General features: G+C 39.9%; 1 protein-coding gene and 1 pseudogene across 2 annotated transcripts; one reads left to right on the top strand and one right to left on the bottom strand.

The window, feature by feature from the left end:
- Positions 1–17,425, top strand: part of LOC131239478 (uncharacterized) — a 29,811-nt pseudogene that overhangs the window by 4,061 nt on the left and 8,325 nt on the right.
- Positions 2,903–9,211, bottom strand: LOC131239477 (uncharacterized). 2 transcript variants are annotated; one of them, XM_058237199.1, is made up of 2 exons: positions 8,308–9,211; positions 2,903–4,283 (listed from the first exon to the last, which is right to left on the bottom strand). In XM_058237199.1, the coding sequence occupies exon 2, from the start codon at positions 4,267–4,269 to the stop codon at positions 3,184–3,186; it is 1,086 nt and encodes a 361-aa protein (XP_058093182.1). In that variant the 5' UTR covers positions 4,270–4,283; positions 8,308–9,211; the 3' UTR covers positions 2,903–3,183. The 2 variants fall into 2 exon arrangements, with proteins under 2 accessions (XP_058093182.1, XP_058093181.1); XM_058237198.1 differs by having other exon boundaries at positions 2,903–4,289; positions 8,308–9,209.

Here is a 17,425-nt window from a genome sequence, read left to right as displayed (position 1 = left end):
CAGTTGGCGCATTCTACTGTTCATCCGGTATGCAATCTTGACCTTACCCTGCGGTCAATAACGGCCCTTCCACACCGTGTCCTGCTTTATGTGGTATGCAATTTGTGCTTCCCATGGACCACCTTGGCCAGTCAATGTTCAGATTTTAGATGTCTGATTGTCTCCAGTTATTGGTATTTCAATCATGGATCAGAATTGCCTGACCTCACCAAATTCGGTTTTATGATTGGCACTGCTAGTTGGACCATTGTTTTTGGAGTGATGAGCACACTCCATCGAGTACATTTTGTTCTTACATGGTTTGATTGGCATGTGTGAAACCACAAATTTGTTCGAGTGGCCAATCTTTGTCAAAAGCCATTAGGTGTCAACTCAACCCTTGTTGCTGTTTGTGTTGCCGCATTGCTTTCTGCATATTGAGTTGGTGCCAGGATTGTCATCCACAATTCTGTGCAATCCATATGCCACAGTGGCCATTTGTATTTTAGCCCTCTTTCCTCCCCATGGATGCTATTACATTGTTGCACCGTGGACTATAACTTTCAACAGAAGAAATCATGAAGGCTCGACCTTGGTATAGGCTCTACGACTTGCAGGCTGTCAGGCTTACTCGCCTGCTTTTGTGGTTGGCTGACGGGCTGAAACTGATTAATTTGAATGCTTACGACAGATGAGAGCTGTTAAGAGTGCCTATTGTTAACTCTTGAATGCGTGATGTGATTTGTTAGTTGGCCGTTGTTTCTTTAAAGCACTCAAATCTCTTGGATATTAACTTTCAGCTGTTGCCTCACATTTGATAATTTAGTTAAATCTCCTTCTCACTAAAACAACCACACAAATGGTGCTCTGCACCCCTCTCTAGAATGCTGATTGGAAGGACTTAAATGGTTCTGTGATGTGACAGATGCAAGCATTATATAGGTTTGGTCATGGAGAACCGCCACCTGTTCCTAATTCTCTGTCAAGAGAAGCAAGGGATTTCATCCAAAAATGCTTACAAGTTGAACCAGAAGATCGACCCTCTGTATCTGAGTTATTAGACCATCCGTTCGGGAGGAGGCCACTGCCAACTTCAATGGGCCCAGTTTCTCCGCATAACAACAAACGGGCTTAAGCAACATGTTCATCAACTTCCGATGATCCAAGGTAAATGAGGCTGGATATTAAATTTTATTTGGCTGCATTTGATCCTTTGCTGTCTCTTTTGTTCGTTGAGGATTTATGTGTTTTGCTTTGTATGGGTCATGGGTCTGAATATTGTTCCATACCAAGTTGACTAATTAGTTTCAGTGGGCGATGAAATGAGTCAGTAGTCACTGGGCAAGTCAGAGCCAAAACCCAGCCTGAGTCAGAACCACTCCGAACAAGTAGAAATTAGTTGGGGCTGAGTCATACTGGTTTTTTAATTTTTGTCTCCAGGCGAGTTGCACTCTGAAACTGCTTAAACACATGGCTCTAGATGCTATTGCTTTGGAGCGTTTTTTGAGAGTGCATATGGCGTTGTTTCTAGAGGTTTTTTGAGAGTGCCTATGGCGTTGTTTCTAGAGGTGCATAGTACTTGGTTTTCAGTTGGTAGAACAAGGTGATGGTTCACAGTTATCAAGACTGTTGGTCTATTGCTACCTAACATGGATGGACAAGACTGTTGGTCTAATGCTACCTAACATGGATGGACTGGACCATTCACTGAAAATTTCCCAGGTAAGGTGTCCTTGCCAACAATCTCGGGCTATGGACTGTTGCTATATTTCTCTTCTCAACCATTTTGCAGAACACAAATTAAAAGGTTAGGATCGGACTATTTTGGTGATTTTTGGGGCACAGAAATGGTGGGACTCAACAGCCAATATTTGGATGGGTGAACCCTTGGCCCCCTTGCTGAAAACTGCAAACCCAAGTATAATGTGCATATTATTGGATCAAGAATGCTATATTTTTCCTCTAGATTTTGTTGGGTGGAAAATTTTTCCCCAAACATAATAGAACTGAATCAGAATCTCGTGATCATCTTTGGCAGTTCTATTACTGCATTTGCTTGCGGTCTTCAATACAGCACCTTTGATCACTGTCGAAAGATTGGAACTTCATGGGTGCAGTTTCAATTTCGGTTGGCTGGTATGGGTATAATGACAGGCAAGCCCCTATAAGCCAAATCAAGGATTCCTGCAGCTCATGTGAGGCATGCAAGATGCAGATTGGAAGCTTTTTATCTGATGCACATCCTGCTGTTGTTGTAATGTTCTCTCTTTTTTTTTTGGGAGATTCTTCCCGTGGTTCTTTTTTTGTCCTTTTCTTTTGGCAAATGCCTATTTATCTTCCCAAAGGGTGATTTTTTATGGGAAAATTCTGGAAATTAGCCCCATCTGGTGAAATCTTGGAAACAGTTTATATACTAAGCAGTGAAACAAACATAGCATGTTTCTGGTGGATGTCTTGCGATTGTGTTTTGAAGATGGTGAAATGATGAATTCAATTGTGAACCAAAAATATCAGACATTATATCAATGTATTTGTCTCTTGGGTGGCCCACACTGTACTCTGCCCATAACAAGGCATCTATGTGATGTCTGATCTTTTGGTATGTGGTAATGAGCATGTTAGGCAGCAATCTCCACCATTCCCTCCTGGATGTGTCCTGTCATGAATGGGTCATATCGCATGATAATCTGTAGTCCCAATGCTGACCTAACCGTCCAATCTATCGATTTTAACAACATTAGAATGTGCACGCTCCTTTTTTTTTGCCCCAACCATTCCTCTGCTGGTTGGCAATCTGTAGATCCACTAGCATGAACGTGATCAGATTTTTTTTTTCCTAACAACAAGCATGTTCAGGAATCAAGATTTTTATTAGTGGTGTCAGACTTTTATATCTTTCTCATCCAACCTTAGGCTTGTGAAATAATAAATGGCAGACGGAATTATTTGAACACTAAACACAGATTTTACCAGGTGATGAATGCTACACGAGGAAAACATCATATGCTAATTACAATAAACAGGAGAAAACCATACAGCGACTATAGATTAGAAACAGAAACAACAGACTGACATCAGTCATTAACATCACCAATTCCAGACTTGATAAAATGGTGGGCAAATCCAAGTTTATACTGGGAATAAGACAGCATCATTTCACATTTCTGCCAAATGACAAACCAACTTATGCCTGGCTGCCCCGCCTTATCTTTTCCATTTTCTTCGGCTCACATCTATTACTGATCTCTGCCGGCTCCTACGCCGCTGCCGCCTTTCAGACCTCCCCAAGCCCAATACTCTCCCTTGACTAGCTGGAGAAACACCCTCTCCTTCAAATGTAGCAGCAACACCATCCCTAGTGCTAGGAATGGGTGGGCTGCTGCCAGTGCCCCCTTCCTCCAATGTGCGGTGACCCCTCTCAAGCTGCCTAAGGCGTGACCTGAAACTTGCATTCCCGGTGGACCCAAATGCTTGCAAGAGGAAGAGGACATTGAGCCAATTGCTCTCCTCCACACCCATCTCATAATTCCCATCTTCATCAACTTGTCCCTCATCCGTATGGAAGCCTAGACGTCCCCCCTCTATCACATAATCCCCTAACACCATTGCCTCTAGCATCGATGATCTTATAGTGCTGATCACGTCATGGCACTCTCTCTCACGCTCAAGCCTACTCCATTTCTGTTCGAGTACAGGGTCCACCTCACGTGGCCGTGCAGATGGGTGTTCCGCCCTCCCATGCTTTCTGAGCTCTTTGTATGTACCAGCGAATGAGCAGTCATCCTGCATGCAGCTCCTCCTCTTGGCATTGAGATATTCACGTGCAGCTTCAACCACCGTCCATCCCTTTACCTGCCCTCTGCACAAGGGGCACGCAAGCTCCGTAACCACATGTTTTTCATTTGGCCAGCCAGCACCTAAACCGACACTTGAGTTCTCTGCTGATTCATGCCATAGATCGTCTTGAACCTGACTATGGGGGGGTGACATAACTTTTGTGTATGCCTTCTTGAACTGATTAAGGCAATTGGAATAGCGATAACTGGTGCCGCACATGTATGGTCGGCAGCCCTTGTCATGAGATGAACAAAGCAGCAGTACAGCATTGTGAGGGAATTCCATGCACACTGAACAGGTAGCGTCTTCCCAGTCTTTCTCCAAAGCTTTGGATGAGTTCTTCTGGATCGCTTCCTTCTCAAGACCCTTCCAACTGTATGATGGTAATGGGTATGGGGTTGGCCTGGATTGACGGGAAGAAAGCCTACGTCGGGCCCTTGTACCTCTTGCCATTTTCAAAATAAAGCCTGAAACTATTCATACACATTTACAAGAATAAAACAACTTGAAAAAAAAAAAAGGAAATTAAAATTAGTGAATTATACACAAAGATATGAATGCTATTGAATTGCAAAAGCAGCAACGAGGAGAAGAAATAGGTTTAGAATGAAGAAGCCTTTGGAATCTTCCTTTTTTTTTTTTTTTTTTCTGAGAAATCACATAATTTTATTAAAGGGGAGGAAGAGGATTTTTTTGAACAATGATGATTTCATTAATAAAAGGCCGAAGCCAAAAATACAACTACACAGGAATTTACAAAGACTGCCATGAAACTGGGAAATGGCAATAGAGATTTTTAGCCAAAGCCCATTCCACAACCTGACCTTTAGCACTACTGAACACATCTATGGTTTCCCTTTATGATTCCTAAAACATAGCTCATTCCTCTCTGTCCATAGACCCCGTAGCCCTGCCAACATATCCAGTCTCCATATTTTTGCCCCCCTTTTCCCATTACCTCCACCGTGCCATGATAGCAAAAAAGCATCTATTGAACCTAGAAACACCCACATTACTCCAAACAATTGAAAAAAAAAATCATTCCAAACTGCTCTTGCAAAAGAGCAATGAATGAAAAGATGATCCACAAAGTATGCATTTTCAAAGTAGAGCAAGCAGATATTCGGAAGGCATAGATTCCTTTTGCAAAGACTGTCAATAGTTAGCACCTTATTTCTCCCCACTAGCCAAGCAAACGCCGCCACCTTCAATGGAGCGCCGTATCCCCGTACAAACTTCGTCGGACATAACCCGGCAACTTCACTCCCACCACTTATCCAGCAATAGAAGGATTTCACTGAGAAAGTACCTGATTTGTCTTTCAACCATCTAAGCGAATCGGCACTTGCATGATGCGTTGACATCGTGTGAAGCACCTGGCATGAGACAAACAAACTCTTCCACCTCTTCATCATCCGAGATTCCTTCTGGGGGGTTTAATATCTCCCACTCATTTATCCTCCCAAAATTTGTTATTTTTCCATCCCCCAAACTTAACCCAATTCCTTTCCATACCTGATGTTTTAGTGATGCCACCAACTTTCACAAATAATAGGCACAATATAGCCAAGAAGATTTAGCCCACCACCCCATACTTTCTACCCAGCAACTCTCTCCACCTAACTCCCAATTCTACCCTGAATATCCACACTCATTTGCTTAATAGCGCCAGATTCATCTTCTCTAAGTTCCTAATTCCTGCTCTTCCTTGATCGGCTGGTTTACATACCTCCTACCATTTCAGGAGGTGAAATTTATGCTTCTCCAAAAGATTGGAGAGAAATTGTGTTGTAGTCCTCCCATCTGCATTGCCAATACAATCATGAAGCTATCATGCCACCTCTAGCAACAGCACTGTTTCGGCTTGCAACACTACAAGGACAAATGGAACAATAGCACCAGGGCATCATAGTGACCAACAGCATGGTACATTGCTGGCCCTGGATCCTTCCATCCCACATATCCAATTTTTTGCTTTATATAACATGACTGAGCTCCCACAGACGAGACAGATTTTAGACACAGTATGTTCTGAAGTATTTCAAGCCTTGAGTAGCTAGCCCTGGATCCTTGCATCCCACATATTCAATTTCTTGCTTTCGATAACATGACTGAGCTACCACAGACGAGAAAGATTTTTGGCAGAGTATGTTCTCAAGTATTTCAAGCCTTGACCAAGTGGCATGTCATGGCATCTGAGAAAATCTAAATTGACAGAACGAGAATACTAACCATAATGGTTGCGAACCAGTTGATACCCAGATGTCTAAAAGAAGCTTGCCATCATATTAAGACAGCTTCATGTTTTGTTTGTCCATGAGACGAACACATGCAACAAGGTTATCAGGAACAAACACAAGCTTGCACAGGTTTTGGGTACGTGTGCTCGTCAAATTCTTACATCGCTTGGTGTCTTTTTGGTGTAAGCTAAGTGTATTCCCATCATACCCTTAGGGACATTTTCTGGGTGCATATAGTTTTCATTAGGGAATACATTCATGGTGCAAGTTGACCATATTTCACTGATATTGCTATGGTTACTTCAAATACAATTTGATAGATGTAGAGGGTGTCAGGGTGGTAGATAATGTCAAAGGATGCATTACAGCTTGGGATAAACAAAATAAAAAGAAGCATGATCCACACCCTTACATTTGTCACATCTCTTAACATCCTACCTTTAGTCATTACCTTCATACACTTATCGAAGATGCCAAATGCTCGACAAGCTGTCTCACACTCCAGGCTCCTCTCTCAATGCCTTGCTCTAATGCTCAACCATTGAATTGAGCATAGTTGTAAATTATTGAGGCACACCAAGCTTCACATACAAATCGATGGATGGCGTCGAAGTATTAAAAACAGAACACTGACTAATCAGGTGAACCAGAGTTTTAAAACAGCAGATAGCTTTGAAAACTTGGCCAAATTATGTTCAGCCATCCATTTGTTATGAAAAATGTGCCCAGCCTGATACGCCAATTGGCCTGATTTTTTATTTTTTATTTAAATTTTCAAGGTTGACCGGATTGTGGGGGCTATATGATGGATGATTTGGACCTCGCATTTGTTCCACACTGCATATAAGTGGCGTGTAGATGTGCTGCATAAATGCATGTGGACTTTACAAGCCCCATATTATCATTGGGATGTCTCTATCACATTGCTTTCCCAGAGATGAAGGTTTGGGGAAAGGAGAAAAACTTTCAGTGGCAGTGTGATATTTGATAACCTCGCATCAAGAAAATGCACATGGCACACAGGCAACCTAAATTAAATTGCAATTGCATCATGAAGCTATCCATGTTCTGATGCATTAGGCGTATAATTCTTCATTGAATAATTTTCCTGATCCATCATAACGTGAATAGCGTCTTGATGCACCAAAATATAAAACAGTGCCCATGGTTTGATAATCCAAACAGTTCATCTTATAGGCCCTACAGATGGGAATTCTGCAAAAAAAAAAAGAAGTTAAAGATCAAATGTTACTAATGCTTAGATAAGTGGCCTATAAATAGATGATTAAGAGAAAAAACAATGGTCCAGAGAAGGCCGGACATTGGATGTCTGGGATTTTCAAAGCTGAAAGAGTTTTGATACATTCCCTATCTGCAGTGAGCGAGATAAGATCAATTGTCTATATTAACAAACCATGGGACCCACTTGTATAGAATGGACATCAGCAATCACTAGTTGCTTGGAGAAAATAAAAAGGGGCAGTTTGGCCCTAAAGAGGAGATGCATAAAAGAGTAAAAAAATTCATAATGGGTACGTACTTAATTAGGAGAAGTATAAATTTATTAGTTTAATTAGGAGAAAAATATAAGGGTGCATCAGAAAATTTGCCCTATCTCATCTATATGTCCACGTCACAAAAGTTTCTAACCCCTCAAGAAAGTGTGTCATGCAGATTGGAAGATGTCAATGTTTTCCCAGAGAAAATCAGGAGCTCCACATTTGATGTTACAAATTCTAATGGATATGTTTTATCAGAAGGCAAATAGGTAAATGCAGTTCCCACATTATAGTTTGGTAATCAGCAGAGACTGCCATGCAGATTCAGATTTTGAGGCCATATTTATCTATCTGGATAAGGTAATTTAGCAGATACCACAATTTATATATGGAAAATTGATTTCATTAAGAAGAGAAACAAAGAAATACAAGGAGCTGAGACATGGCCCTGACCCCAATTTCAGTGCAAGAAATCATAGCATTTGTTGATCATTTTTAATCACACATCTAATACATGGAACTACACGTTTTGACTGCTGCATTACAAATTTTCAAAAGACAGTCAAAAAACCTGAGAACTCGACTTTATGTTTGTCCAGGTCAGCTAAACTAAAAAACTCAACCCGGTAAAATGCATACACACAAGCATTTCAAACCCATAATAGAATTTCTAGATAATTAGAATGTCAATGAAGTTGAAAAAAAAAGAAGAAGAAGTCCTTTTGCATGCACATCAATCTAAATACAGATACCTGATAGCAAAGAACCCCTCTTCTAGGAAATCCTGGATTTGGCTTGGTACCTAAGCAAGCTGAAAATAGGCAACAGCAATGCAGTGTCAGTCAAACAAAATAACCTGATTAACAGCAGAGAAAAAGGGCAAAAGGAGATGGAATATAATAAGACCTGTTTTCCTTCTTTTTTGTTTTTTGTTTTTTGTTTTTGTTTTTTTTTTTTTTTTTTTTGGTTTTGAGGAATACAAATAAAATGCAGCAAGCATAATGAAATGTGTGGTCAATAGGATGAATGGAAGTCCTCTCCAGTGACTTCCATTGATATATTATATGACATTATTTAAGCCAAACCATGTTCCTAGTTAGTTGCTTCTCCATGGTATGTTACATGACAAGATGTTGCATATGATCAAATTCTTGCTTTTGTAGAACAATTGAATATCTTTGGATGCCCTGTTTCTTAGAAAAAGGTCATCAGGTGAAAGATGACTCGGATGAATGCTTCAAAGAATAACTTACTTCACTGTATATTAGCCCCCAAAACTGTTTATTTTCTGTCTAACCCATTTTCTGAGACTATTTGTAACTTGTAAGTAAAGATCAGTAAAAAAGCCCAAGTCAAAGAAATCCTCGTGTAAGGGTTAGACAATTTTAACTGCCCAAGGAGTGGTGTTAAGGCATCTTCTGCAGTGTTATTGCATAGTTCCCTCATAACCTCATTGATGATGATTGCAGCAAACTCTTTTAACAGCATTCTATAACTCCTCGGAACCACAGGAGCATTTCTATGAGGTTTTATGGATCAGTGTGTGTGTGTGTGTGGCTGACTTATAACCAGAAAATATGGACCAATTTGAGGAGCAGCACTCCAAAAGATTACCCTTAATCAACCGATCCCTCATATATAGGTTGTCTATGATAAAATTGACGATCTATAAAAATAACGCTAAGATCGTAAGATTGAAGAAAATGTCAAATGAATAGAGGAAAAGTACTGTGGTACTATTTTATAAGAATAAGGAGACATGTAGAGCCGCACTAAATATCGTGGGATTAAACTTCTGAGCCTTACTATAAAACTTTGGGAGATAGTGAGTAAGCAAAGAGTAAGGCATGAGACAAATATATTAGAAAATCAATTTGGTTTCATGCCTGGGACGTCTACCACTAAAGTTTTTTTCCTACTTATCTTCCTATAGGAAGAGGAAGAAGGATCTCCACATTGTCTTTATTTATTATTATTATTTATTTATTTATTTTTATTTTTTTGAGAGGTAACAATTTTTTTATATAAACACTCGCCAAAGGCAAGAAAGAATACAACCAAAAAAACGAAGAAACAAGCAAATGGAAAAGCTGCCTCATGTGCTTAAACAACTGAAACCCAATCAAAGACATATCCATTGATAATGCCCACCACCCTTTCAACCAAGGAGAGCTCATTTCTGAAACACCGCCCATTCCGCTCTCTTCAGATAGCCCAAAGGATGGCCATAAGGAGAACCCTCCACTTCGCTTTAGCATCTTTCCTTCCACTCCTCCCATGCCTTGCCCATTAAAGGGATTCCATTGAATCCAACATAACCGAAGGCATATTGGATGACCTGAGGAAGTACCTCCATACCTTCCGCGCAAAAGAACAATGAATAAAAAGATGATTAATCGATTCTACACTCTCCATACACATAAGGCAAATTTTCGGAAGAACGAGAGACCTTCGCTCTAGGTTGTGAATTGTCAGCACTCTTTTCCTAGCCACTAACCACACGAACACGGCCACCCGAGGTAGAGCCCCGTAAAACCAGTGGAGGAAAGAGTGAGTGGGCGGGGGTAGTCCTTTAGAGAGAATCGATAAGAAGCACATGAAGAATCTACTAGAGCTATGAGCGGACCAGATCATAAAGTCTTCTTCTTGATTCGAAGGGGAAGCACTGTTAAGGAGATCCAATAGTTGCAGTAATTTCACAATTTCTACATCCGTCATATTCCTTTAGAAATTAGGACTCTACACAACTGACTTGCCACAAAAGTAGCAGCACCTCTGAATAGGGGCGAAATGGTCCATGGCTAACATCGCAATTATAGGGAACATAACTTGGAACGACTTATCCCCACACCACACAGCCACCCAAAATCGAATGTGCTTCCCATCACCAAGATTGAAAGCAACACCCTGCTGAAAGAGATACTTAGTAGCCGCTATCGCCTTCCAAACCATGGGTACCCAATAGGGAGGAGGATTTAATCGTCCAACCCTCCTGTTGCCTTCCATACTTGCTAACAATAACATCTAACCAAGCCCTTTTGAAGAGCCCAATTTCCAAAGCCACTTACCAAGAAGCGCAGTATTGAAAAGACACAATTCGTTAAGCCCCACTCCCCCTTCCAAAATAAGCTTGCAAACATCCCCCCATTTTAGGAAGATGGAACTTGTGACCTCATTAGCCCCTCTCCAAAGGAAGTCTCTTCTCATTTTTTCAATTTCACCGAGCACTAACTTAGGGCATTTGAAAATGGACGTAAAAAAAAACCGGCATGTTGGAGAAAGCAATTTTTAAGAGGGTTAACCAACCGCCAAAAGATAGGGTCTGACACTTCCAATTAATGAGCTTCCGCTCAATTCTCTCAATACCCCTCACCCATAGATGCTTGGCTGACTTTCCTATGCAAAGAGGAAGACCCAAGTAGCATGATAGAAAAGAGCTTGATTTACAACTAAAAACGAAAGCCAACTGCTGTAATTCATCATCTGAGACATGAATCCCAAGCATCTCACTTTTAGCCTCATTAATCTTGAGCCCCGATATAGCTTTAAAGCAAACCAAAATCTTGCGTAAATAATCCACTGACGTCGTATCTGCATCGCAAAAAAGTAGTGTGTCATCTGCATACTGAAGATGACTAGCTTGAATGTCATTCTCAATGACTTTGAAACTTGAAATAAGACCATTAACCTCCCCTCTGTGAAGCACTGTACTTGAGGCCTCCCCTACAACGACAAAGAGGTGGGGCAAGTGGGGATCTCCTTGCCTTAGACCCCTCGAGGCCTTAAAGAAACCTTAAGGCACCCCATTGACCAGAACAAAAAAGTGGGTGGACTACACGCACACCTTCATCCGACCTTTCCACTTGTGACCACACCCCAACTAATCTAACATATAATCCAAGAAATTCCAATCGACGTGATCATATGCCTTTTCCAAGTCTAGTTTGCAAACCAACCCGCTAATCTTTTGTCTGTGGCGGGAATCAATGCACTTGTCCACATTGTCTTTATGATTAGAGAAAGCATAGATAAGGTCCATGGAGATTTAATCTAATGGATGTTGGGAAAGAAAGGAGTTTTGAGAGGATATGTTAAAATGATTAAGGATATATATATATGAGGGAGTGATACAAATGTGAGGACCACTTCTGGAGAGACAATTGAGTTCCCAATTATTGTATGCTTGCACCATGGGTCGACATTGAGCCCATATCTTTTTGCATTGGTTATGGACAAGTTAACAAGGCGTTTGCAAGAAGGGATCCCCTGGTGTATGTTGTTTGCAGATGACATAGTTTTGATTGACAAGATGATTGGGGGGGGGGAAGGAAATTAACCGTGGGCCCAAGCCTTACAGATTCTAGTTGGCATGGATCGATGCCAAGGGTTTTCAATTCTTGGTCTCTAAGTGGCAATCTTCTTTCAAAGTTGAGGATCGTGTGGGTTTCAGGTTATTTAAGAAGTTGAAAATGCTGAAAGTTAAGCTTATGTCCTAGAAGCAGAAAGTACTTGGCTTGAGGGAGCTTGAGATGGATTCTTTGTTGAATGATATTTAAGCGCTTGACATAACAGTCCATTCTCTTCAGCGAGGGGACCACATTTAGATTTTGGGAGGATGTTTGGGGTGGGGACTCTTCGCTCAGATCGTCTTTCCCTACCCTTGCTTGTCGCTGCCCTGTGGTAGATATCTCTGTTGCAAGCTATTTCGCACCCCAGGATCTTGGGGGAGTGGGTTCTTCCCTTTCGTCTGGATTTAAGTAATTTGGAATTCGACAACTGGCTTCTCCTTCCTTACTTGCATGGGATTTCGCTCTCTTTGGGTGTGAAAGATTCGCTCATCTGGCGCTTCAACAAGTTAGGCACTTTTTTAGTGCAATCATTCTACCTGATGTTGTCTCAATCGAAGTTCGAAGATTCAAAAGGCCATATTGCCTTTGTGTGGTCCTACAAAGTTCTTTCGAAGATAGTAGTTGTCTTTGCATGGCTAGCTAAGAGAAATAGGATTCTGACTATTGATAATTTGTGCTAGAGATACTCCGTGTTGCCTGACGCTTGTCTGTTGTGTCTAGGCGCCAACGAATCTATGGAGAATCCATTCATCCATTGCTCTTTCTCCAAAGTGGTCTAGTCCAACATTTTCTAATCTTGGGTGATACCAAGTTCAGTTGGGAGCTTGTTCTGATCCTAACATTATGGTGGAGGGGGATCAATTGGTACTCCTGAATGGAGGATTGCTATGCTCACTATCTTTTAGTCTATTTGGACTCAAAGGAATAATTGTTGCTTTCACAATCTGAGTGGTTATGCGGTCGGGGTCGATAATCAAGTGGGCTCCCTAAGTTTGTGGTTTAGGAAGTTTGTTTTGTTTGGGTTGTGCTTTTTTTTTTTTTTTCCTTTTTTTTTTTTGTTTCTTTTTGTTTTGTTTTTTCTTTTTCTTTGTCGTGTACCTTAATAACATGCATCATCTTTCAAAAAAATAGACACAAACACACAATCTAGATTTATACAGGGGTTCTTTCACATCTAACGGATTTAAAATTAGTCGAACTAAAATAAAGCATACAGGGTGCAATTTTACTAACAATAGGAGCGAAAATGAGTAATTAGTTAAGATTGTTGATGAATAAGTTTCCAAAAAAGAACCACTTTCAATACCTTGGATCAATAATTCATGAGAGTGGAGAGATTGAGAAGGATATGAGCCTATGGCCCATAGAATTCAAGCAAAGTGGGAGATATTTGAGATGTGCCTCTAGAGTTTTATGTGATCATCGTGTATCACTCAAACTGAAAGGGAAATTTTATAGTATAGCTATAAGACCAGCTATGCTTTGTGGGACAAAACATTGAGCAGTTAAGGAACAACATGTTCATAGGATGGGTGTAGCTAAAAGGAGGATGTTGAGATGGATGAGAAGCAAGGTGAGCAAGGATAGAATTAGAAATGAACACATTCAAGAGAACTTAGGAGTAGCACCAATAGGTAATAAGATGAGGGAAAGTACACTTAGATGGTCTAGTCATGTGCAATAGAGACATACCGCTTTGATTAGGAGTATGTACAGGTTGAAGGCTCTAAAACGAAAGGGGAAGGCTTGTTGACCTATGGTCTAACTGAAGGTATGGCCCTTGATAGAGTGAAATGGCAGAATAGGATTCATGTAGCCAACCCCAATTAATTAGGATAAGGCTTAGATGATGATGATGATACTTGCATAATGATTTGTTTAATAGATTTAGTAGCAAACCAACTTTTACACAACAAAATAAAACTAACTATAAAATTGTTATACATGCAAACAATTAGATATTTTCTACCACCTCGCATGTCAAATCTTGAACATTCCAATGAAAACGCTAGTCATTCCAATTAGACCAGTCCAATTCAATAAAACGATTGGAAGGAAAACCAAAAGTAAAACCTAAGGCTTGAGCACAAGTAAGTTCACAAAAAATTAAGCAAACGCAAGTTACACACCAAATTATCTATGATCAAACTAATAATCACTAATGGAAACAACCAGTCAACCAATAATCACTAATCAAAAGCTAAAGCTACCAATAACTAAGAAATTTGGAAAGCCATTAGTAAGAGGTATTTGGGAAATTAAAAAGATCTCATTAGTTTATTAAAAATAAATAAAGAAACTTGGAGATAGGTATTTTTCATATGAGTGTGATAATATCTAAAATGTACACAAAGGGGTATCTCAGGGCCTGTTTGTTTTGCCAATTACCTCGGTAATGTAAAGTGTCACCATTACAATTTTACTAACGCTAAACCAAACATTGGAACCATTAGTCAAATGTAGATGTATTTAGGAGATAGGTAAAGGAATTCATAATCATTGCACTTATTCATAGCACTACCGTTAAAAACTCAAATCCAAACAGTGACATCAATGTATTTTGGTGATTATTTGACATTAAAGTATTGTTAAAATGCCATCATTATGATTTTTACCACCAATAAACCAAACATGGGAATCAACGGTCAAATGTAGATGCTGTCAGCAGACAGGTAAAGCAATTTGTAACCATTGCACATTTCCTTTACATTGTTGCAGTAATTGGTGAAACAGACAAGCTCTCAGTTTTTTCCTGGGTAGCATTTGTGCCATTCATCACCATTAGATGAACCCGCTTTGATTGTGAGATTGGAATGAAAACAGATACTTAGGATATTTTGGTTATATTTGGGAGATTTGTGTCTTGGCGAATCCGTAATAGGATCTTTCGTGTCATTAAATCATTAGTAGATTTTAGTTTGGGAATTAAGATTTAATCCTTTAGTAGTAGTTATTTCCCTTTGGATTTGAGATTTAGATTTCAATCTTTAGGATATGATTTAGATCTAAATTAGTAAAGTATGGATTTGAAAGATCTCTTTAGAGATTTGTAAGAACAAGTATGAGGGAGTTGATGAATAAGATTGGAATTAGTGTCAATTTATGGAGAACATTTTCTTGCAGAGGAAGAAAATCCTATAATAATAATAATTAAAAAAAAAAAAAAATCAACTCCTTTGAATTGTGTGGTGTGTGCAAAAATCCATTCTTCTCCTTCTATTTTCCTTCTCACCCATCCTGCAGCAAATTGGTATTAGAGCAAGTTCAGATTTAGGATGACATCCATGACAGGCAAATGGTAATGAGAGGAATGTCTTGGAGGGAATAACAAGGAATTATGATTGTATGGAGGGAATGCTCCATGAGATTGTGCATCAATTAGATGATTTCACGTTGACACAACATCAAAGAGTGCCTCCTCTTGGGCAAGAAGGTGATATCATTTTGGAATCAGATGTTAGCGGTTCTGATGATGTTGCATCCAAGCAACCTTGTTATCGAAGAGATGACTGATTAGAATGTTGTCAAATGGCATAAGCCATCCTGGGCGATCCATGGGGTTCTTTTGCGCATATGCAGTCAGGCAGCCCCTTGAACACCTTTTTTTTTTTATGTAAAATAAAAAATAAAATATAATAACAGAAAATTTCAGAGAAGATATGTAAAATTACTACAAGTGTTTGGAATTGTTTTTTTGACCTATTTCATTAATATTTTCATATATTGTTATGCTTATTATAATATATCTATTAGGCTATAACAAGTAAACTAACAAAGATATTATGAGAGAAAAAGAGTAATAGATTGAGTAAGAGCTAAGAGTCTTATGACTTGAGAGAGGAAAATTGGAGAGAAATGGAAGGAAAAACAAAGTCCCAATGGTCACAAATCTGACTGCTGGGACAGTATGCCATCACAATCAAAATAAAGAAGAAAAGGAATACACAAAATAAAATATATACAACATAGACTATGATCAAGATAATGATTAATGCCTGTCCATGGTGGAATTTGCTAGGGAGTCTGCCAAATCATTCACAAATCTGTCAACTCTAGAGAGCATCACTGTTTCCCCGCTACCCACATCTGCCATTTCCCGAATAATACTCTCTAGCCTCCAAGGGCCAAATTTGCATCTTGCCCATGTCACAGCATTCTAGTAGTCTCCTTCTATAATCACTAGAAGCAAAAATTGGTCACCACCTTCAGAGTTTGACAAATTGCTGAGTCAGAAAAACCAATAGGGCCCAGAAAATTCCATGAGAAGAACCCCTCTGCAGTCATGGGCAACTCCACCCACACCAACCCCTTTAATTTTGGAAAAAAAAAAAAAAACTATTCTTCTCCTCTCTCTCTTGCAAGTCCAGAGATGTCACCTCACCTAGGTGGGGCACAGGTGGCCCAAACACCTTACATGTGCACCCAACTTGCCTCTGACTTCACCATGGGCAATATGCTAAAGGTAGAATTCTTAGAATGATGAAACAATTAGGCGATTTAAAGCCAGAATGACTAAAAATGCTGAACTCTCACAGGCTTTCAACAGCCATAAATAGGTCAAGAGAGCACATTGGAGTAGATAATATTTGTGAATCATGTGGTCTATTTCGAAAACCATATGCCCTTAATTTTCCTAGTTTGTAGTACCAACATGAACATCCATGTTTTATATTTCAACTGAGTATGCAGTTGTGGCGTTTGATATACCATCTGCCAAAACTGTGGTAATCAGTCACCCGCCAAATCCCCTATTTCTCTCTTACTATTTCCTCCAGCTGCTTGTAAGCAATATGTGAAAACTGACATGCATATAATCACATCAAAATCTATGAAATTAAAAAAGGGATGTGGCTAGTTCAACTTCCATTTCCTCCCAATCCCAAGCCTCATAATAAACAGACCAATGAATAACATAAACAAACAGCATATGCTACTGAAAGGCAAAAACCAAAATCAACTCATTACAAATGTTTTGGCTTCAAATGCGCTCACCAACCTATTTCCCTCACTAGCAATCTCTATCTAATCTTTTAGACCATTGCAAAGGCCAGTGCTTAAGAGTAGGATCACATACAAAAACGGCTTGTGCGCAATATCTGGGCGATTCATCAGGAGGGCCTCAATTAGTACATGTCATGGCCCCAAAAATTGGCTTGTCCAATCATCAGCTGGGCCGCACAGGCATGTTCATGTCCACAAAAGCCATGTATTGCACATCTGATCCTTCAGTCAACTTTTCTGACACCCATTTTCACATACAGTTGTGGGGCCCACTTCATGACTGGATAAATCTAGTACATGACCATGATAAATACACGTTGGGGCCCACCTGAATCGCCCGGTCCTTGCACCCACCACGTGATACGTTGGCACTCCCAGAGACTGAAATTCAAGTAACCTCCCAAAAATTCAAATTTTCAACACAATTCGCCACAAATCAATGTCAAATTATCAACATTTATGAATTTCAATCTCGAAAGCCATTAATGGACGGCGTGGATATATAACGCATACATCAATG

Source organism: Magnolia sinica, chromosome 3 (assembly GCF_029962835.1).
Source record: "Magnolia sinica isolate HGM2019 chromosome 3, MsV1, whole genome shotgun sequence".
Taxonomy (NCBI): Eukaryota; Viridiplantae; Streptophyta; class Magnoliopsida; order Magnoliales; family Magnoliaceae; genus Magnolia; species Magnolia sinica.
Note: the sequence above shows the minus strand (reverse complement) of the source record. Positions and strands in the feature narration are given on the sequence as shown.

Bases quoted from the DNA above. Each gene is read 5' to 3' on its own strand.
- LOC131239477 (XM_058237199.1), bottom strand. From the start codon at position 4,269: ATGGCAAGAGGTACAAGGGCCCGACGTAGGCTTTCTTCCCGTCAATCC.